We start from the raw sequence: 24,078 nt of genomic DNA, 5'->3' as shown, positions 1-24,078 counted from the left end.
CACGCTGTTTTTCAAAAAAGGTGGTTCTTGACTGCTCCAGCTCTGTGTCTGTGTATACAACATATTGTGGACTTTGAAGCTGTACAGTTCTGCTGACACTGTCTCCTGGCTTTGAAGAGGGGACAGGTGCAGGGGAGGAAGAAGGGGTGGACAAAGCGGTTGGGGTAGTTGGAATTGTGGCAGCATCATAAGTTCCAGAGGAGATGCCTGGGTGAGGCTGGTCCAATTCTTCACACTGAAAAACGCAAGAATTTATCTCATTAATTGAAAGCTGATTGTATGTAGTGCACTAGAAGGAACAATACCAAAAAGGAAATGTTTCCATCAGGTTTTGCAGGATTGGACCTAAATGCAGTTACAACCAAACAGGTAGCAAGGAACAAATAGGAGACTAGAGAAAGTCAGGAAGATTAGACACTGCACTACAAAATAAAACAGGAAAACGAACAGGAAAAAAAGACACAACATGACAGTTTCACTGAAATTGTAAATTACAGCATTGTTTAATGTCCACACAACGTTAAAATCTGATATCACCTCATTTTCACCATGAGTGGTCCTCCAAATCGCTCTCCTTCGGAAAAAGTGCTCAGGTCCAGGAAAGAGGTCACGCAAGTCCTCCTTAGAGAGACTGGGAAGCAATTCTTTGCTAATATTAGCAGCTGAAAAACACATACAATCACACTGTAAATACACAGTATAAGGTCATAACCTGGTTAAGTCAGTGGTGGCAGCACAGAAGCACAGCTTAAGCAGGAACAGGTATCTACATTTAGCTAAAGTCGAACCATGAGGTTGAACCCAGCCTCATGACTCCCTGCGCGCGCACCCCTCCCCCACCAACCGTCCTCAACCATGCTAACATGCAACGCAAAACATGCTAAAGTTAAAGTAAGTTAACAGCTGCCTACAAGTTGTTCCTTCAAACTGTTTCTGACAATAAAACAACATCAAGAATTTTTACGGCAAGGCTTTTCGTGTAGCTGTTAACTGTTTCTAGCCCACATTTGGCTAGAAGGTCACTTTGTTCAAATTAGCATGCGAGGACTTAGCTAACTTCACAATTAGCTGACCACGCAAAGACATGTAAAAGCAAATTAACATTACCTTTCAATACTGCAACTGTTGTAGGATCCATGCCCGAAAAAGCGCTTCCAGTTTCATCCATGGCGTAGTCAGTTTGTAAGATTTCCAACGGCTCAAACTTCAGACAGCAGAACTGTAGACAGGTAGCCCGCTGTAACTGACCCGCCGCGGACTCTTTCTGGCGCGTTGCCGTTTGGAATGTACCATGTCATAAAATGGGGGTGACGTACATGTTGTATGAGGGGAGAATGTTTGAACTAATGGAGTCATAATTTGAAATTCATACAGTATATTGAAAATTTTAGTACTGCAAGCAGTTACTTCCGTAAATTACATTATAAGTACGAATAAAAAAAACATTAAAAAAAGCTTAATTCATAGAACTCACCTATGCTGCTAGGTAATGTGGTCAACAGCCCGTCGTTTCACGTAACTTTCCCATCTCTTTCAGAGACTGCAGAAGAGATTTTACTTTTCTGTAGGATTTGGATTTCATTTTTGAAAACTTCAAAATGGTGTGGCGTTGCGTTGTCTGCCTTATTTTCGTCACTTTTTCATTGAAACTCTTACTAAGCCACGTCAATCGAATGCACAGCCGCAGCCCTGACTTCAGGTTACTTTGTGGCATTGACGGGTGTACAGAGGAATATCGGGTGTATAACTCATTCTATCACCATGTAAAGAGAAGACACTCCCAGCATCTTGTTGAAAGCACCAGACCAGCAGGTGAACGGCTGCACGAGGAAAGTCAAGGACCGCTGCAGCAGCAAGTGAGTTACTTTGCTACTTAGCCCCCCAAATATTTTCATACATGACATCCTGTTAGCTTTCGGACCCTTTGACTGAAAGATGACTTATTGATTCTGCCAGATTGTGAAACTGATGTAGACAAGGTGATGATTTACGATCGGAAGTTTATCCGTTGAGTTTTATTTGGGCCGTTTCTCAATTCTCAGAACGCAAGTCCGTACTCGCATACTTGGCGAGAACGGACTTGCGAGTCGTTCTTGCAAGTCTGGACTTGCGAGACCACCAGAACGCAGCGAGGCTGAAGTGCAATTAGAACACCAGCGTACTTGATGACGTCACCGCCTCGGTTCATCTGCTCCAGTTATTTTCACCGTGAAAAACAACGAAATGTAACAGAAATAATAACACAGCCCTGCGTGTTCACGTTTTAATATTAAAATCGTTAGTGTATATATATTCAGGTTTGTAAGATCGTTTTTCATCTTTTTTTAATGGTTTAGAGCCGCTGATTTATTTACAGCTGTAGCTTGTGATGAACTGAACCATCTCATTCTCAGTTCTATCAGTGGATCCACAAAAACTTTTCAGAAACTGATTGCTGAAAAAATATTAAACCTTCACGAGGACACTTAATGAACAGGATGGATGGTTTGCAGTTTTATTATTAACATGACTAAAATACATTAGACTACGTTCTACATACATACCTGATGTTTGCCCTCCAACATCTAGAGGTTTATAGTCTGACAGATACACAAACATCACTACATTTTAAAGTGATCAACAGGACTTCTGTATGCTGAACATCACTGATTAAAGATAGAATAATTCATGTCAACTACTGTACTCAGAACCTGAATACAGGTTAGCTCCTACAGGTGAGCTCTTCTTCTGCCTGTCAGGTAATAAAACAAACCTTCAGCAGCATCTGATCAAACAGATCTGATGTTAGAGCAACTACTCGCATGCTGGCACAAGCAATAAGTCATCTGTCCATTAGAGGGTCCTAAAGCAAACAGGACGTCATGTATGAAGAAACGTTGATTATAAATCAGCTTGACTTGTATGCAAATTCACTGCTTGGTTTGTGTGAAAATACAACCAGGAATGAAATGCATCATCAAAATTAAGTAAAATGTAAAGTAATTTGTTTCTTTTATGTGTGACACAGCACAACATTCAACCTGATCAACATCCTCAGGATTCCAGCATCACCAGTCAACAGTTCTGTACAGCTGACACAGATGAAGAGCAAATAAACAGTAACCAAGACAGAGCTGCCACAGTACAACCGGTAAGTAACTGCTGGTTACAATCTACTGAAATTGATGTATTGTTACTAGTATATTATAGCTGTTAAATACCAACTACAGTACAGTAATGTGTGATTTGACACCTCACCTCATGAATGATAAGACTAAATGTTATATTAGAGCTGAAACATACCAGATATAGTGAGCAAAGATGATTTAACATGCAAAGGACTATTTATAAGGACATTTTTTCTGTGATCAACATTGTACCTGACATGTAACTATGAATGTCAGATCACAATATGTCAGGATACTTAATATAATTTACACTGTTTTAGGATCTGACAACACAGGCCACTGCCTTTGTGATAAATGCACGGGCCAAACATCGCCTATCACAGGTAAGATGTTTGTGTTTTTTTTTCTTTTTTTGTTGTTTTTTCAAAACAGACCAGAGTTTTTATTTGCTTGTTTACAGTTATGCAGGGGTCCAGTTATGGTTAATGTCTTGTTATCCAGTTCACTCCAGTCACTCTCCCATGCTAATGTTTAGATCGTACACAAAACTGTTTGTTACAAATATCATGTGTTCTTTTTGTCATTTTCAGAAAGGCATGAATGATATTGTTGCTGGTGTGCAGCAGTACCAATCATCGCTGGTGAGCAACCTCAGGAGCCAGATAGAGCAGGTGTTAAAGAAGCATTCAGGAACCACATCAGGACTCCTTCAAAATGAAGTAATGGATGTCTTCAACAGTTTTGTTGACCCATTCACGAGTGTTGCAACAACATTTCGACAGAACAGTGTTATGAAGAAGCAGTTAAGCATTTTGGATGCAGAGGAAACTCTAATTTCTCCAACTATACGCAAGAGGAAACATGGAGCCTCAAAAGACTTTTTAATTAAAGACAAAGTCTTTCATTACATTCCATTGGTCAAAAGTCTAGAGCAATTTTTATCACACCCGAAAATATTCTCTATGATTGAAAAGGGTCCACAGAGGTGCAGGGAGGGTTTTTTTCAGGACATTGCTGATGGCTCCCTTTTAAAATTGCATCCCTTATTTTCAGAGATACCAAATGCATTGCAGATTGTTCTGTACACAGATGAAATAGAGGTCTGTAATCCACTAGGATCATTTGCATCAAAAAATAAGCTGTTGATGGTGTATTACACCCTAGCAAACATAAATCCAAAATACAGGTCTAAACTTTCTGCTATTAGGTTACTTGCCATGGCTAGATCTGTAGACCTCCGTCATTGTGGTGTTGATGTAATATTGAACAGAATCAAAGAAGATATGGATGCATTGTACAGTGGTGTTAAAATGCAAACTAGTAATGGACAGAAAACTATTTATGGTGCCATCGTCTCTGTCTGTGGAGACACTCTGGCACAGCATGAACTGGCAGGGTTCAAGGAGGGTGTTGGCTTTGCCTACAGTAAATGCAGACACTGTGAGTGTTCTTTTGAGGACATGCAGTCACACTTCAGTGAAGATGCATTTACTAAAAGGACTTTAAAGAGGCATATCAGACAGACTAATGAAATCGAAAAGGCAGATACAGACATGCTTCGCAACAGCCTGAGAACAACATATGGGATCAATCGAAGGAGCAAATTAGTTGAATTCCCTGCTTTTGACATTATACAGCAAACTCCACAAGACATTATGCATGTAATTCTGGAGGGTACAGCTCCTTTGGAAATCAAGGGTGTGCTACATCATCTTGTTCAGTCAGGACTGATAGATCTGGACTCTGTGAATTCTGCTATTCTGGGTTTCCCTTATTCCCCTCTGGATGTTAGAGATCGGCCATCTCCAATTTCACTGAGTACACTGATGTCAAGTGATGGTAAATTAAAACAATCATCTGGGCAAATTCTTGTCCTGTTAAGGATATTACCATTTGTTTTGGAGAGTGTAGAAGACAATGCATATGTGCCTCTGATACATGAGCTTATAGAGATTGTGCACATAGTGTTTGCACCTGTTCTGACCATTGCAACTGTTTCTAGACTGAAGTCATTAATTGAAAATCATATGAAGCATTGGAGGGAACTTTTCCCAGAACACAATATTACACCTAAACAGCATTATCTGATACATTTGCCATCACAGATAAGATCACTGGGCCCAATGGTTAGACATATGTGTATGCGGTTTGAATCTAAACATTGCCTCTTTAAGCAATGGGCTTCAAAGCTCAATTTCAAAAATATTTGCAAGTCTTTGGTCAATCAGAACCAATTATATGAAAGTTGCCAAAATGTTGACCCTTCAATACATCCAATCTTTTCAAATGAAAGGGAGATGGGACCTGTGTCTGAGGTTAAAGATCTACAGTATTTACAAGGAAAACTGAGAGACTTCTTAGGATATGATAAAGTAAACCATGCTGTATCAGTCAAATGGCTTGTGATAAATGGCAATAAATACATAATTCAGAAGTCAATGATCCTTGCAAACATAGTGAATGGTAATATGCCAGAATTTGGATTAGTCAGAAACATATATCTTGTTGATTCTCTGCTTTATTGTTTGGAATACCAACCATTTCAAACGATACAGTTTAATAGAAAAGTCATGGCATATCAAGTTGAGGTCCCACACCTTGCAAAGGCTACTGAGTTAGTGGATGCTGAAAAGCTGGTGGATTCTACCTCTTATTACACAATCAGCAGCAAGAGTCAAACCTTTGTACAGGTAAAATACCATCTTGGGGATGTAATAGAATTATACAACAGTGAAAAATAACTCACAGTGCTCCCCAGATATCACATGCTTTTAAAGCTGCCCTGTAATTTGGAAAAACTTATCTGAATGTACATGAACTATTTCTGTTTGAAATTGTTTGAATGTTACATGTTAAATGTTTAAATATGAACTATCAGTTTACAGTACTGTTCCAACTGTACTCATATTTAAGTGCATATTTTCTATTGTTTCATAGATAATAAAACTGTGGATTCCATTTGGCTGTCATCTGTTTTAATTATGTGAAGAGACACAATTGTGTCAAAGTCATGATTTCTTATTTCATGCTTGAAATAAGAAATCATGACTTGGAAAAAGCAGTTTTGTACTTGTGGGTGTTGATGAAACAGCTTTGTAACAGTTAATATTCTAGTTTCAAGCATGTCGTACTCAATATAGGCCATAAAATCTCAATAACAAGCTCTAATATCTTACTGAGAAAATTTAGGACCAAAACACTTAAAACAAGTAAAACACTCTTACATAAAATCTGCTAAGTGAGAAAAATTATCTTATCAGACAAAAAATAAGCAAAAATCACCCTTATCTGAGATATTTAATCTTACTTAGATTTCAGTTTTTGCAGTGTGATGACGATGGAGAAAGGACATCTGCCTTTTATACACTGTAACTAGCAGATGCTTTTATTTTGACACACAGAGAAAGCAACATTTCAGAAAATGAGGCAGGAAGTCATCAAACAAACGACACTTCACTGTCCTGACGACATAACGCTTAACCAAACTAACTAGACTGACTACACCACAAAAATACAATAAAACACAAATACTACTAACACTGGAACACTAACATAAACCATAATAATGACATTTAAACCCCGAACACCCCGATCTCCTATGGTGCATTGTAGCACAACAGTTCAGTCATAGTGACCAGCTCTGCGATCGATACATTATTTTAGTGATTTTTGTGGTAAAATAAGCATTTTCTAGCCTAAAAAATGTAAAACAATATAAAATATATACAAAAAAATAATAATCAAAACATGTTAAAAGAATATTTAATCTAAACAAAATAAGTGTCGTACAGCGCTGGCTGCTGATTGACTCAGCGTCTGCAGCATGAGTCTCCTCTATCTCCTGTGTGTAGCAGCGTTCAGCATCTGGCCTTGTCCATTTCACATAGACGTCTGATTGCTGCACATTGTGTTGCTCTGCAGTGTTGTGCGGCATTTGTAGGAAAATTTCGTCTATCTTTGTTGCTTCCAGCTGTTTGTTGGAGACTGTTCTCTGAGTTTATTCAATCTCTGACATGGAGACAGGATCTATCTAGATCCAACAGCAGTCACACTATAAGCTTTTCTTCACATTAGACAGGTGAGCGATCACACAGAGTCACATTTTGTGAGCTGCAGTTAAATCATTTGTTACATAGCGGTAAGATATTTTCATTTTATTGTTAGTACAGCAGTAGTTAGATGGACGGACTTTTCAGGGCTAAGGACATCATTAATAAAAGAGGCTTTGACATATTTGGACAATGTAGACAGCTTGCTATTAGCTCAGATTCTGTCTTTCATGACATGTGAATGGCAAATATTGTAGGTGTACTGTGGCTAGTAGAATTATCTGAATGAAGCCGCGAAGAACACTTATGTAATGCCATCACTTTAGCAAACTGATAAAACTGCATTGGTACACATTCCAGGTCTGAAAAGGGCTTTAGTGAGGCCGCTGTGCTCCAGGAAACATTCAGAGCTTTCGAAATGTTTTATACTCTTGCCATGAATTATGTCTCTGCACAATTTAAATTTTTATTGTAAATTTTACCATGGCCACATGGAAATGTGAATATTATCATGTGAGTAACCACTTTCTGACACTGATGCTACTGAACTACAACTCCACCATACAACAGAAATATATAATAAAACACAATAATGCCACATCCAAATTAGTCTTAGTAACACTCAGTGGTGTCTCCATTGTAGCTATTTGTGCTACTTTGCAGACCAAAGAGTCCCATGTTGGATCCTCTTCATAAAATAGTGAGGAAGGGGAAACAGTTCAAGCTGAAAGGGTACCGTTACTTTAACTAGCTTCTCTCAATCATCATCAATGACGAGCAATTCTGGCTCTGTGCTGCTCGGAGATATTCTCTCCTGCTTTTTCTCTGCAGTTTTTAAACTTTGGATTACAGTTTCTAAGTTCATGTTTCACCTTGACCTCAGACAATCCTTTTGAAAGACACACATCAATGGCAGAGATTTCTCTCAGAGAGGAATGTGGTTAGAAAAAAGAAGAAATGTATTGTCTGAAACACAACTTTCTTAACGTGGTGCACTGTTCACCTCCTGCTTTTCATTGCTCTTGGATTTACAGTATCTCATTCTTCATGCATTATTCATCACAATCTCATCCAGCGGTATTTCAAACAAAAAGGTCAATTCTTTAAAATTAAAGTCAGATATTTTTTAATCCATATTTTAAATGTGCTCTATAAAGGATGATAAGATTTGCTGCAATTTTTATTGAACTCGTTTATTATCAAAGGAAGCATGAAAGCATCAGTAACAGGATCACTCCAGCAGCAGTCACTGATTTATTCATCTACATTTTTTCTGTCTCACCTCAAGAGAAAAATACAACCTCAACATATTAAACACACAAACTATTTCAGCAAAAGAAAAACAAAACTGTTGCACAAAAATCTGGAAAGTAGTTAAAACCATCTGACCCTTAGTGACCCTCTGTTTTCTACTAAATTCCCGGGAATTTCTCCACGGAATGACAGATTTATTTTTAGTCTTCTGAACTATGCTGCAACAGCAAGAAGACTTCTTGCAATTGCCTGCGGGGGCTTTTTGAGTTGGCTGGATCAGTGACTGCTTCTTATTCTAATGTTATGTGTTTGGATTACCTGTCACAATCTATTACAGGCAGGGTTGCCTCCATTTGGAGCAGAGCTGCTGCTTAAAAACATCTAAGGCAATCATGAGCGGGGGTAAACAAAGCAAAACACTAATGGCTTGTCTCAAATCAACAAAAGAAAAAAACAGGCAAACTTGTTTAATGGTGATAACAAGGAGGATGAAAGGAAACATCGCAGTCTTTGTGTTGCGTAGAATCTGCCGTGTAGGGCTTCATAATGTGGACAACAGCCACAATGAGAGATTTCTCTCTCCTGCTAAAGGTTTCAGCTCCTACATGTCATAATCCACACATCTATATACGTCAAGGTGATACAGACAAGAGCATATTTCAGCCTTCTTCTGTATAAAATGCCATTTAATCATTCATTCTGTATGCTAAATTTCTCTACTCAGGCCCGCAGGAAAAGATATAAAGACATTTTGATTGGTAACTGTCCCATTTTCTGAACAGCGCCTACAATTTAAGTGTTCTGCTCTGGCTACAGGACACACAATTAAGATACCAGTGGTGTATTAAGGAATTAAGTTGCAGGCCAGAATGGCTCTACAGTCAGTATGATAGGAAAAGAAAAGCTACTGCCAAAATGAATATAGCAAAGAACTTTTAAAATTAAGTGGGCATTTCATTTCTTATGTAATTTCAGGTCTTTATTATCTTTATTCTGTTCAGATAAAAATGGCACAATGATGGCAAAAACAGCAAAGTAAAAAGGGAAAGGCGCTATGATGTTCACTTAATATATAATATGTGATAGATGCCCTCTCAAAACTATCAATCTCCAAAATGTCAGCATTTCACCTGCTAAGAATGTCAATTTTCTCATAGGGCAAATGTTTTTTAATTGTTTGTTTTGTTTAAAAGACTGATTCACATTGTTTTGAAGCTAATGTGAGACTTGAGCTGCTTGACTTAAAAAGGACATACTGTGTCATGCAAATTTCCAAGTCTATTTTCATATTTTGGCATATGTTTGCACAACTTAGCGTTCAAAATGCTCTTTATCTTTTACAGTCCCTTCATGCAACTTTTCAGTTTGTTCTCAATCAGGCTGTTTCTGGCACTTTAAAGTCCCAGTGGTCACTCCCAGTATTGCAACTAAAATCCCCCTCATGGAAATTTCATATTTGCAAAACCTTGAAAAGTGAGTAGAGATGTGAATGATTAATTGCAAATAATTTACTGTCAAAGACTGCAGCTTGTTTGCTTTGTTCAACGCTGTGGAATTTGTTGCGCCAGTAGTTTAACGGTAGTTTAATAACAATTTTAAGTTATTATTTCTCAGCATTTAATTTATAATTCAAGTAATCTGGTATTTATTTTATCTGTTATTCAAATTTTCTAATGCAATGGAGTCGAGATTGTGGTAAATATTAAGCATCAGCACATCAGCCAAAAATGGTTTTATCAGTATATGGAAAAACGACTACTACATTTAATTAATTTAAAAAATTGACCAATTATGGGTTATTATTGTAGCTAACACTCTGTCAGGGAAATTGTTTATTTTTTATTTTTTTAAATCTCTACCGGTACTTTGGTATCCAGTTCTACATAATACACCCACAAGTCATTTCTATTTCTTGCTCTTTACTCAATATCTACTCAAGTCCATCTGGAATATTTTAAACTTGAATCTAAACCAAAATTTGAGTGGACACTAAAAGAAGTTCACTGAGCAACTTTAGCAACATGGAACAAACAGTTATTTGTTGTAAAAGTAACACTGAAATCATTGGTATTCAAATGAGCCTGGAACTTGGACTGTTGACTTGCAGAAGGAAATTTAATATTTGATTTAGTCAATTTTTTTTTTTCTAATTTTGTCCAAATATAAGAGCAGCAGCAGAGACGCAGACAGAAGAGAAAGCCAGTGAATGTCATATAACAAGGGCCTGGCATGTTAACTAAGCTACATTTGTGTTATTCGCCTAAGGTTTTGCAGTTTTGTAAGTTATAGATAATATTCTGACATTACTTGACACAACAATGGTTGGTTGTATTTGGGTAGATGTTCACTTTATTTGTTCATCTCTGACTCATGAAGTCTCCTTTTGACTTTAGATAACCATGAAACATGTTTTTGTACTAGATTATGGATTTTGTCACCATGTGAAAGTACAGGAATTGTCCTAAATTTTGACACCAAGCACAATTTGCTTCTATAAATCCTTCTATGTTAAATGTTCAAATTAAATATGCATGTTTTCACCTCATATTTTAGCCATATATAACAGAAAATTTAGCGATTTTCAAGTGTTCAAATGTATGTACTTCAGAGTAAAGAAGGTATTATTAAGTACTTACAAATTTATACATCAACTGTTGTTAGAGTGAATGACCTTGTGTCTGAAGAAACTGTGGCAGATTTGTTGCAGCATGATCTGCATCCTGGCCAGTATGTTGCAGCTGTTTATGATAATTACTGGTACTTGGGAAATGTTGTGGAAGTGTCAACTGAGCAGGCAGATGTGTTCCTAGACTTCATGAAACCAAAAGGCCCTGCCAGATCATTTTCTTGGCCCAAAAGGAAGGACCAGTGTTGGGAGCCAACAGACCATATTCTTACTCAAATTGCGGACTTGACGACAGCAGCGGGTCGTCAGTACAAACTTAGACAGGATGCAGAAAAAGAGGTTTCTGAACTGTTTAAAAAATTTCTGAAAAGACATAACTGAAGCAGCTTTGCAAACTATTCTTGAAAATTTGTAAACTTAAGATATGGTCTGTTGGCGCCCAACACTGGTCCTTCCTTTTGGGCCAAGAAAATGATCTGGACTATGGATTCCTATGAAATGATCCTGAAAATTTCAGACCTCTAGCTCTTTTTGTTCAGAAGTTATAGAAGCCTGAAAATAGCCGAAAATTTCAAGTCTTAATTTTAGTCGCAATTTTAGGGTACCCACTACCTACTTCAAATGGTCATAACTTTGGAACTCTTTACAATTAAGCCTTGCAATTTTGGATTTTTCCATCTTATATAATGTTCTATAAGTATGTAAAAATTTAGAAAAATCTGAGAGGGTCAGGTAGGAAATTTTCTTAAAATCTGTTGATTTTATATGGAATGACCCAGCAGTGCAAATAAGAATAAAAATAGATAAAAATACTCTTAAAAAATAAGAAGAATCAAAGTACTATATACAAAGTAAAGTGGTTTATAGCATCATTATAAAAGCAAGAGTTAGCATTAGCTTTAAAAATGGTGAAGCATGAGTGTCTCCAATTACAATACAGAAAGAATATGTAGTTATACACATAAATAGCGTCATGGTACTGTACACAAAGAAAAATGAGCCCACATAGATAGGTGTGCAGATTTCATACTGTTTAAAGAGTGTGGAATTAGTATTCAGTATTGGCCAACATCTGGACGTTGGCAACAGAATTGGTCTAATGAAAGTGGAAATGTTAAGCATGATGTGAAAACACAGCTACTGCAATCTGACTTCATAAAATGAAAGAGCTGCTGTGGAAGTCTGAAATGCTTCCACAGATTTCTAATAGCAGAAGTAAATTTTGCTGAAAGCTTATTGCATTCCTAACTGCTCATGTGTCTGTTTTCTCTGAGCTCTGCCAATTCTAAATACGTAAAGGCAAAGCAACTCCGCTGGTCGGCCGAGTCAAACATTCCCTTGGTTAAACAAAACCGTGAGATTGAGAACTCCGAGTGTCATCAAACTGCACCTTTTAAAATAACAGTATAGCTGTTAGAGTGCATGTAGTTTACATTAAGGCCATAACACTGCATGAACGTATGCATCCTGCTATTCCTAAGGGTGCACGCTTATACTCTATGTTTACAGTATGTGTGGGAAGAGCAGTGAATTTACACGCATTGCATAACTTATTTAAATTATGCAACATTCTGTCTCCAAACTTACAAAGGAGGCATTCATTTAGGAAAGAAAACTGGTCAGATCAAATGAGGGGCTTGAAGAGGGAGATTTTTTTCTTCCTGCTTACACTGAACAAAGGAATGTGAAGCACTTGGAGGATTTCTCAGCAGAGGTCAAGTGCTGAGAGTGTCAGTCAGAGCGCAGAGGCCAGATATCCCGGGAGGGCCAAATGCCTGTGGGTATCATGACCAGCAAAGCAAAGAAAAGTGACCAGGCTCTACCAATAGGTGTCAGCCTTCCATCCTTCCTGTATTAAGAGCTCTCAGAGATGCAGCATGTTAGTGTGTGGGTCCATGAGCGAAGAGTGGCTGGCTCCAGGCAGCATCTGGAGCTGGACGTCTCTGCAGTTGGCTGCAGCTCAAATGGACAGACAGTTTTGCTGGACTTGGTACATGAACTCAGTGTAGCGCTCGGGGCTGTTTTTGCTTTCTGTGCTGACTCTTAGAGAGTTACTGACAACCAAGAAAATTTAATACAACAGCAGCTTCTCTCACCTGATAATCGTACGAGTTCACCGGCGGTGGAGGAGGGAAGGAACCAGGGGAAGATGGGAAACCGGCTGAGTCTTCAGCAGGTGGTGGAGGGGGAGGGTAGTCCGCTGGGATGGAGACACACACACGTAAACACACACACGTAAACACACACACACACACACACACACACACACACACACACACACACACACACACACACACACACACACACCAAGAAAAAAAAAACGGCTCATTAAACACTTCCCCTTTTTTCTGCAGCCAAACTGTCACAATTCTGAAAGAACAGACACCACAGCGCTGAATAAACACATAAAAGAAATTAAACTTTTTTGTACATCAACTAGTGTCACAGCTGCAGAGAGCAACGAGGGCTAAAACATTTAAAATCTATACATAAAGAGAGTCAGATAAACATCTGGAGCTCAGCAGCTGCACAGACAAGGTTAAAAGCACCTGAAGGTTAAACACTGCAACTCATGATTATCCTCACTGTTGATTAATCTGTCAATTTCTCGATTATTCACTGAGTTGTTTGGTCGACAGAATGTCTGAAAACTGTGAAAATGTTGATCAGAGTTTTCCGAAGCGCAACATTGTTTTGTCCACAGCCTAAAGATATTAAGTTTCCTGCTACAGATAAGAAAAGACACCACAAAACAGTCACATTTGAGATACTGGAAGCAGAGAATTTAGACTTTTTTTCTTTATTACTCAAACAACATGAGGACTGAGAACTATTAAATTAATGGTTGACAACTTATTGACTAATCATTGTGGCTCTAGTCAGGTTGCTGAGCTACTTACATGAATGGCTCTGCATTAGGTCCTGCATTGAGTTAGGTATAACACTTCAATTCTTTTTTGAGCCTTTCTCTATTGAAAACACTTTGGCTCAATGTCTGCAATTTTATATGTCTTATATAATTAAATTTCTATTAATTTGGGAGTCAAAACCCATCAGCAAGTTTGAAAGTCATATTGTCTTTTTTTTTTAAAGGCAAAATTATACCATTTAGCTGAGCCAAAATCTGTAAATCCAGAAAGAATCATTGGCTTTTTAACTTTCTGACAGTCCTTGGAGAAGTCATACACCATATTTAAAAAAAATTGTGACATTTTATCAAAGTCACTTTATTCTACATGCCTCTTTTTTTTCAAATTTAATAAATAAACAGTTAGCACCACAATCTGCCAAAAAACAAAAACACTCTGTTCTCCTCAGCGCAACTGAGAGGCCATGAGTGACTCAGCTACGACCGACATTAATGTGACAAAAATTCAGGGACTATTTGGATGAACTGCAGGATGTGTTTATACAGACCAGACAGCAAAAGATTGAGAGGAAAGTAAAATATACTTGATCAATAAAATTAAAGCAGTGTGCCTCAAAAATGGCATACAGTAGCAAGTTGTTGGATACATTCAGCATGGTGAAATATCTTCCTACTGCTGATGTGCAGAGCAGTGTGAAAAACACGTATTTTGTTGAGGTTCTAAAAATATAAATCGTAAAATATCTATAGTAAGCATAGCTACTGTTTTATTTCAGTATTAGCAACATCTTGGAAAAGGTTTTATGTGGGTCGATTCCAGTTGATTTTTTTTCAATATCTATAAATGAAATAATCAAAGAGATTAAACTTTTTTTTCTTTTTGCAATTTATGGTATTATGACTGTTTAACACTGCAGAAAAGACATTTTTGAGCTTTCTCTACTTCTAGTGATGGTTGTTTCCATTAAGTTGCAGGTCTTTATATTGCAGTGAAAAATGCACCCACAGTGAACAAAAACGGTGACAGGAGCATCAGCATCTTTAAAACTGCTTGCATGGGTTCCAACGGTTAAGCTGTCTGAAAGATAAGATTTGGAATATGTACAGCAATTTTTAAAACTTCTATCTATGTTAAGGAGCACCATTTTCTTTAATCAAATTGTGTACAAAAACGGTGAGAAATTCAGATGATTCACTGCTGAATTTATTACGTAAGATTTCATCATAAATTTCCTAAACTGTAATCTGCCTTCCACTGAATTAAAATCAGACATGTGAAAGAGGTCAAACAGTTATTACAAATGGGAGAAAGAGAGCGAAAGAGACAAAGAAGCCGAGCCTCGTTATCCCACGTCAGTGGATTGACACACATAATTGCAGCAATTTGGTTAACTAAGAAGTACTAATCTGGAGTAAGCATGTGTTTTTTCCTCCATGAGATTGGAAATGTAAATGCTGTGTTACAAACCAGTCAGACTAGGTGTTTGCTCTGCCAGCGGGGGAGAAACAAGCCAAATTTGTAGTTCTGAAGTCCACACTAATCCAAGGATTGCATCCAGCCACATGTTTCAGACAGGATAAGGAGTTACGTGCCAAATTAAATTCTGATTTGGCTTCTCTCGGCACAGGACTTAAGACTGAATCATTTGACCATGTACTTCTAAGTACCAAACCAGACATGAGCTTTGCAAATTAAAGGCTTTTATGAGACGTAATGGGAATTTGTTCCAGTGCTGAGACTTTGATGAGTCCTGTTCAGAAATTCCATTTGCTTTCCATGGCTTTTATCTGTTTTCATTAGAATCTAATTGATGTCATCAGTGTAGTTTATCCAAGGCAGCTGACCAAATTAATTAAGCGTGGTTTTCAGTTGCCTTGACAAAACAGGCAAAATAAAAAAAGACGAAGAAGAAGAAGCGGAGACAGAGAGATAATGCAGCATGGTTAAAATTGGACACGTCTGCGTCTTGAGCATTACTACATTCAAGAAATTGTGAGCATTGCATTAAACATTCCCTCTGGGTGCTCGAGGGCCTCCGTGTGAATTGTTTATATAATAACCTTGTGACCTCCACTAAAACTCCAGAGTGTAACAGCTCCTCTAAACCTCTGGGAGAGAAAATAAAATATGCTGCTCAACAACAAGGCTCTGGCCCGGTCCGCCTCCCCCTCCTGCTCCAGCACAGATCCCTTTTTGCCAGAATATAAGTCACTTGTAACTTGTGGCTTACAGAGAATTGAAACATTAAGTTTCGTGTACGTTTCTCTCAAACATCAAAGATGTTTGGGATTTATCATTTCAGGAAACACAAGAGTTGTAAATGTTTCAGAGAGGCATGTTTTATTGAAAAGGTCTTACAGCTCCGTATGTGGAACAGTGGAAAGCAAGAACAGGGGTCATTAAGCATCTTTGCTGAAAGGATCTCCTAGTTGTTTGAAGCCTTGACCTTATTTTCCTCGCATCCATCATCCTGCCAGTCATTTAGGATTGAAGTGTGTTAATGTGCTAAATGTAAAACACCATCGCTGGCAGTGTTTGTATTCCCTGCAGTCCTTTCACGCAAAACCACTTTCTCTCATAAATGACGGCACTCAACCTTGAAGCTGTTTGCGACTGATTCAGGGTCAGCAAAGAAACAGTCGCTTAATAGAAGCCTTTCAAATTAAGTGGCATGTAATGTTATAGCTTATTTCCATAATTGAACATTCTTCAATGAAAAGGAATTACCTGACTCTGAAAATACATCACTGGCAACCAGAAGATCTTCAGCTGTGACATTTAACCCCACGGACGCACATTTGCATAGAAATTCACATTTGCCTGTTTTGCCACCTCTGCAGGTAAGATACTGTGTGCGAACATTTCAATGAATAAAATAATGACAGTTATATCTGTTAGGCACAAAGCACATATTCTTCCTAATTTCTAAGTCATGCAGTATCCTGCCATCAGTACCCTGATATTACCAAAGTCACAACAATCTGTCCTACACAATTATGGAAAGATATCTATCCTGCCATGATTTTATGGTGAGATACATGTAAAAGGTATAATAATGTGGGGTTTTTTCTTTTACATAAAAAATCTGCAAGTATTACTACACCAAATGATAGAAAAATCTGGATAGCCTGGACTGCTGTGATAAAAAACAAAGTACAGCATGTATAACTACTCCTTACAATGACCACAGTATAAGAACTTAAGAGTAAAGGTAGTCACATTACCCTGAAAAGAGCCTAAGACTCACAGGGTTAAAGACTAAAACATTTATGATTGGTAAAAATACACTGTTTCAACACTGCAAATTTTAACAGCGGTGCTTGTACAATTACCACACAGCATAAGTCAGTTTAAAGTCAGCTTTGCTAAAAGTTTCAGCTCCAACCCCAAAACTAACAATGCCACAGACCCCAGAAACTGCTCCGTCCCAGAAGGTGGTTGAAGCACCACATCACATACAATAATAATACATGCTACTGACCTGAACCCAGGCAGACCAGCAACACAAAACCAAACAGCCCAACAACTATAACATTAGTTTATAATAATTATATTAACAAAATTATTGCATTAATGCGGATTAATCCATCATCACGATTAATCAGATTAAACGTTTTAAGTTAAAATTAACCCATCTGCAGCGCAGAATGACTGAAATATACATGCATACATATATATATATATATATATATATATATATATATATATATATATATATATATATATATATATATATATATATATATGTATATATATATATATATATATATATATATATATATATATATATATATACTGTATATATACAGACACACATGTCTTTATATGTAAAACTACTAAAGTAAAATCAGTCTTCCCATCAGGGATTAGTGTAAGTAAGAAGAAAAAATGCCAAAATTACAATTGCAATTATCACAGCGGGAAACTGTAAATACAGGCAGAATTGCCAAATGTTTAATTTTCCGGAAGTCTGTCAATTAACCATCAGGAACAGACCTTTCTGTTAGGAAACTCAACCAAATCTAAGCTTAAAATGAAGATGTTCAATGATGTAAAATCACTTTATTCTCTATGTCTTGTTAAAAAAATAAAAAAAATAAAAAATTTCCTCCAAACTCAGTCAGGAGTTTGCAGTTGAACTGGGTTGAACTGCAGGCTGTGTTTTCACATATAGGAAACAAGAAACAAAATAAAAATAACTAATCAATAAATTAAATAAATTCAAACTCAATAAAGGTAAACTTTTGTCTCATGAGTTAAAACAGCAAAGCACAGAAGGCATGTTTGAGTTCTCTCTACTTCTATTCATGGTTGTGCTGTTTCTATAGAGGCAGTGAGAAATGAGCCTACAGTGAGTAAAAATGCCCAGAATCTACTTTGGGTTTCAGAGGGTTAATGCTCATTTTGATGCTGCTGTCATCATTAATTTGCTTCCTCACGGATCTTGCTGTCTGCTGATTCTTCCATGTTCATATTCACAATAGTATTTGCTGTTAGTATATTTAAACGCCTACATTTAAAAAGAGTTGGTCTTGATTTATAAAATCTGCTACATTCATATCATATCACCCCGGCTGCATTCTGTCAAAATCATCCAAATAAGTAGAACCAGGTTTGCTGTAAAATGACATTATATGACTGCAGGAACTTCTCAAACAACCTTTTCAGGAACTTGGCACCTCACTTGCATTTCTATGACCAGAAGGACCTTGTTCCAGTTTTGGTTCCTGGACTCAGTTCCTGCCCCCCAGTCAATATTAGCATACGAGATAGGAATTTAGATGAATGTTATTGACATTTAAATAACAGTTTCTGAATGTAGTCAACTTACACACTCGTCTAAAATAGAGCGATTGTGAGAGAGCAGGCGTTATTACAGTGTAAACTTGGTTTTATGACAAAGCATAGTAAATATTTAAAAGATTGCGAAATGGGGTGGAAATAAGCACAAAAAAATTTACATACTGAAAAAATAGTATTTTTACGGTGAACAGAAATGTTTTAAATCCCACGTCCTCTGCATTTTCTCCCTATTTGTCCACTTCTCTTTCTTTTTACTGTAGGAATTTCTAAGCTGTCCTTTAAGATTTTTTCCTCACCTCCAATCAAACTGTGACATGACATCTGTAATAAAACGGTAAAAACAGGGTTCTTCGTGTATCTTCCCGCAAAATGCAACGGAGCTTCTCAGCTTCTCAGCTCAAGGACAGTAAATGTATTGAGGACAAAAGGGGAATGGAGCACACTGAGGTGTAATTGTGCAAACAGACAAACACTTTGTGTCTTCTTTGGTTTTTCATCCAATAGATTTGAAGTCCTATTCAACCAAATATTCAATAACAACTGTACAGCTGGTTTATGTTGAATACATCTGTGTCGTGTCCATATCCGCTTTGACTCTAATAAAGACAAAGCAGTGTTGAAATATTAGTCTGTTTGCACAATCAAAAGCTGTGAATTAATCAGTGTGCTCCAGTCTGCTTTTGTCCTCTGAAAATCTACAGAAAACTCTTTTACAAATGAGTCTTGAATGTGTTTTCATTTTCTTTTCGCTTTATATATTTACTTGCTACAAGAACTCTTCACTGGCCTCCCACCACAACCAACAGACACCAACGACTGTGTGTATTGAAAAATACAACCAAGCCGGAGATACCACCACCAGAAATAAAAACCTCGGGCCTTTGCTGAAGTCCGCAGAAACTTTATCCCATTTGCATCACCCGTGCAGCCAATATTTCTATTCTTAATTAACCAAAAATCAACACACGGTTGAGCGGTAGCACTTTCTGTTCCGCTGTGCTTACGCTGTTGTGCTCTTCAGCAGTGTGAACCAGGCAGAGTGAGAACGAATCCTGTGCTGTGAATGAAGCTGGCTCCATTTGTGACAATAGGGAGATGAAAGCACCAAGGGAGCAGTAATGAGAGAAGCAGCAGGAACACCTACTTAATACGACAACTTCCCCTCTCTTTATTGAGCAATTACTTTTAAGTAGCTGCTTTGTGAACAAGGAATCCTAATCAGTGATTAAAGTTATTTGAGAGGCCATAATTGGTTATCAGGAAGCCGAGTATTGTTAAAGGGATGATAAAAGGGTGGAGATGGATCCAGCTGTGACACTGGGACTAATATTAAACTTTGTTTTTCAAGTAACTGATACATTTATTAACACTTCAAGCACTGTATATGACAATGATTGCTAACTGTGATAGTCTCATGTGTGCAGATGATTTTCATTGTACTATATTTCATTGCAAAGTGATACAGCTGTAAAAAAAAAAAAAAATTTAAAAAAATTTTAAAAAGTGAGATTAAAAAAAAAAACCTTTGAAGGTTGCAGATGAGCCATGTTTTAAGTAGTTGTCTTCTGTAGTCAGGATTAGTAAACTCTGTAGGGGAGGAAGATTGTACACTGAAGGTTGAGCATATGTTTACATATTTACATATGTACAATATTATCAGAGTTACAAGTGTGTAAGTGGCGGCCATCTGGTCTGTAAGGACTTAGGACAAAGCCTGGCACACAATATAACTGCCTTTCGCATAATGTATCCAACGGTTCAGTGAACGAAGCAGTTTGCAGCAGAGACAGCACAAACTAGAGAAACCTAAAATACAGGGAGAGAGTGTTTTGGGCGCACAGAACATAAATTATCTCCCACAATCTGAACTTGATTTACTGCTGAGAGCTTGCTGGTGTCTGTTAGCATTTACACATGCTGCACTGAGCCAAAATAAGGGCAGGGGAGTGAAACAGCGTTGGTGCACATGTGTCAGGTGACAATCATAGATTTAACGCTGACAGTTAACCCTCTGAATTCCAAAACCCACAGACAGGTTTGAAAGACATGTTGTGTTTTTGAAAGAAAGGCCTTATGTATACCATTTATCAGGGCCAGAAACTATAAAAACTGAAAAAAAATCTCATTTTAAGTCTCATTTTTTTAAAAAAAAGTTTTTAAAAAAATCCACATTCTACATAAAACCAAAAGTTCTGTGCTCCTGGGTGCATATGAAAAGCCAGCAGTCACATGACACATTGTTGTCAGGTGAACTGCAGGAGTTGTTTACACAGAGCAGAGAAGAAATAAGTGTGGAAATAAAATAAACACTGAAAAGGAAAATAATACATACTTGATGAATCAAATAAATACAGCATTGCTCTAAAATTGTACACAGAGGACCAAGTAGTGAGAAGATAGATTCAGCATGGTGAGGTATCTTTCCAGAATTGATGTGCAGGGTAGCGTCAAAAGGTTTGTACAGGTTGTAAAACAGTGAATTCTGAAATATCTACAGTATGTGGATCACTAATTTGTTTTCTCAGTATTTATTATTCACAGTGTGAACACCTGTGAGCAAAAATCTTGTTGAATATTGATTCCATGATTATTCAAATTTTGTAAAATAAAGAAATTCAACTGTCGCTTTCTAATTTTATGATTTTTGGCATTATAACTGTGCCATACTGTTAAAAAAAACATTTCTGAGTTCTCTCTACTTCTAGCCATGGTTGTACTGTCTCCATAGAGGTGCTAGATTGTTTTATTGCAGTGAAAAATGAGCTCACAGTGAGTAAAAATGTGAGGGGAGCAAAAAACGCCCAATAACTGCTCGAGGCTCAGATGGTTAAGGAGGTTGTACAGTATCTCACATCCAAAACGTAAATTATACATTTCCTTGTGTTTGCACAATCCTGAAGTAACCAGTATTAGGCACAAAAGAGAAATGGCTTAACTGTGTTCAGTAGCAAAAGCATATAATCCTTTGCAGACAAAATGGACAAAGTGCTTTAAGTCCTGGGTGTCAGTCCACATGTTTTATCTCCTCGTAGCTGTTCCAAATGTGCTGTGGCAGAGGTTGAAAGCACATTGTTTTGACATAATTATGGACTCGTTTCATTCCATCTTCCACTGGAAAAGAGCAGCTGAGCCCTACTCTTAATTAGCATGATATGTATAGAAGACTGATTTATGACTTCATTTGGTTTAGAGATGCAAGGGAGGGATTTGAAGTCTTTGGAGATGTACGTGTTTTAAGTGTAAAGACTGAAATTGGCTCCTGCTGTTCTACGGAGAAATCCCACGGGAGGAGATATTGAGATCAGGAACAATAGGTGGATTATGTTTTTGTATAAAAGCAAAGAAACAAACACTGAGAAAAGGTGAACAGTTTAAAAAGCCGGGGTCGGCCTTTTCCATCTGAACGCTTGAAACAATAAAAGGACTGAACAATTAGTCTCTTAAAATGTGATGATGGTGAGGTTTTCTGATGAGTGAAAGCGTGATTCATCAAAGGTGGAAAGGGGAGCTTTGCTGTCGTTTCTTATAAACAAAGCAGAGAGAGTATATGAAGCCCAGTCAAATGTCACAGCAGACAGTCACTGCTGTGTAAACACCGGCAGTTTCATAACTCAAAACCTTTCCAAGCAGCCTCTGTCATGCCGAGAATCTACTGTAGACCGGCAGCAGGACCAGTTATCCTCTGCTACAAGTGTCACAGGTTAGCATATATAAGCTAACAACCAATATCGCATGGCTTTATGATCTACTAAAAGGACAAACTTGTGAGGAAGCCAAGACTGTAAATATTATGATGACATTCAAGCACAATTATCATTTCATGGATGTTTAATGTAATGTATTAGTTATCTAAATCAGTCTGATGAACACTTTCACTGAGCTTGTTAACTATAGTGACTGAGATGTTGTCAAATATCTCACGATATCATATACAAATAAAAGAACTGCACCATATAAATGCTTAACTAGACTTAAGGTAGATTAACAATGTGTTAAATGCTTGACGAAGATCCTTCTGAAGAGAGATTGGAATTGCACAGTCTAATTAAAGCAGAAAATCTGACTGATTTAGAGATTTCTCCAAATATTTATCAAAATGTCCAGTGTAAATATTGAATGAAAGGCAATACAAATCCTATGGTGCAGTATAAACAAAAACTACTGATCAGTCTACAGAAACTGAACCACCAGTCTGTTTCTGCAATAAAACCTTCATCCTCAGTCGTCATATATAAATACTGTGATTTGGAATAAACTATGCAATGCACACAGTATATTAATAAAGCTAGATGAAGAAATCACAGTACCGCTGAATGATTATTTGATTTCAGATATAAATGTGTATCTCTGAGATGTCTATACGTACCTGATATTGATATTTTCCAGCCTAAAAGTATGTATAAAGTCGCAGAAAAACAAAAGAAAAAAATACACACACACACGTGAAGCCGCTATGATCATATTTTGCTTAAAGGTGGGAGCTAGTGAGCTTAGCTATCTTACATTTGCATTTCCCATGAGATAGTGCTTAGTCATTGTTAGCTGTCCACGTTTTATGGGACCAGTTGCGGTAAAAGCGAATGAGCAAGCTAACAAAAATGGTATCAGTAATGTCAGCACATATGGGTCTTTCTGTGTGAAATCATCAAATCTTTAGAAGAATTTCTGTTTGACCGTCTCTGATTCACCTGCAGTTATTAATCACATAATATACAGATATTTATAAAGACATTTGTAAAATTTTAGCTTGATATATTCATCTACTTAATGGGTGGTGTTGTTTTGTTTTGTTTGTTTTAATTGCCTATCAAGAGACACACATGAGAAGGTGTGTCCAAACTTTTGACTGGTAGTGTATGTCACAATGATACAAAACCAAACATTTAGAAGACTTTTTAGTCTGAAATACTTGGTCACAACAATATCAAAGGTTATTTTCATTGAATCTTAACAATGAAACTGATCGAGTAATATGAAAAACTGTATTTCATCATTTAAAGCACTTGATAAATCAATTTGAAATTTTAAAGAAATCCTTTTAAATATCCAGAGTTCATGACAAAAAAGTTTTAATCAATTCCAAGATGGTCGAGCAGAAGACAGCTGAAGATTTGAAATGGAAAAACCAAAGTGCTTAAATCACAAGACACTGTCAGTAAAAACCCACATCACTGGAGAAAACACTACTGTATGTAAAATTTATATTTCTCCTCATGTAAATATATACTGACTTGTACTGTTGCTGAGTATTTGCCTCAGCATGTAGCTTATTACTAGAACTCCATACGATCAAATATAAGAGCAAACTTTCCCGTGTGTAAGTTCAGTTTTTGAAATCTTACTCAGCAGTCAAACTTCCTTTCATTACG

At 37.2% G+C, this 24,078-nt stretch overlaps 2 protein-coding genes across 5 annotated transcripts in view; one reads left to right on the top strand and one right to left on the bottom strand.

Moving 5' to 3' along the window:
• The window catches only part of lpp (LIM domain containing preferred translocation partner in lipoma), a 217,564-nt gene that overhangs the window by 123,596 nt on the left and 69,890 nt on the right, over window positions 1-24,078 (bottom strand). For all 4 annotated transcript variants that reach the window (XM_023268061.3, XM_035947166.2, XM_055014703.1 and 1 more), the window contains one exon: window positions 13,133-13,236. In XM_023268061.3, the coding sequence (XP_023123829.2) occupies window positions 13,133-13,236 (104 nt within the window). The remainder of the gene's footprint in view (window positions 1-13,132; window positions 13,237-24,078) is intronic.
• Window positions 1,599-6,065, top strand: LOC118469892 (uncharacterized). The gene is made up of 4 exons (XM_035945459.2): window positions 1,599-1,856; window positions 3,008-3,130; window positions 3,428-3,490; window positions 3,698-6,065. Exons 1-4 carry the CDS (start codon window positions 1,599-1,601, stop codon window positions 5,846-5,848), a joined length of 2,595 nt encoding a protein of 864 aa, XP_035801352.2. The 3' UTR covers window positions 5,849-6,065.

The sequence above is a fragment of the Amphiprion ocellaris genome, chromosome 2 (genome assembly GCF_022539595.1).
Source record: "Amphiprion ocellaris isolate individual 3 ecotype Okinawa chromosome 2, ASM2253959v1, whole genome shotgun sequence".
Taxonomy (NCBI): domain Eukaryota; kingdom Metazoa; phylum Chordata; class Actinopteri; family Pomacentridae; genus Amphiprion; species Amphiprion ocellaris.
This window is presented reverse-complemented; position numbering and strand designations above follow the sequence as displayed.

What these genes read in the sequence shown, in the direction of transcription:
- LOC118469892 (XM_035945459.2), top strand. Translation starts at nt 1,599, where the DNA reads ATGGTGTGGCGTTGCGTTGTCTGCCTTATTTTCGTCACTTTTTCATTG. An exon ending in AAGGACCGCTGCAGCAGCAA is followed by an intron (nt 1,857 to 3,007) that starts GTGAGTTACTTT and finishes TGTGTGACACAG; the next exon opens with CACAACATTCAACCTGATCA. An exon ending in CCAAACATCGCCTATCACAG is followed by an intron (nt 3,491 to 3,697) that starts GTAAGATGTTTG and finishes TGTCATTTTCAG; the next exon opens with AAAGGCATGAATGATATTGT.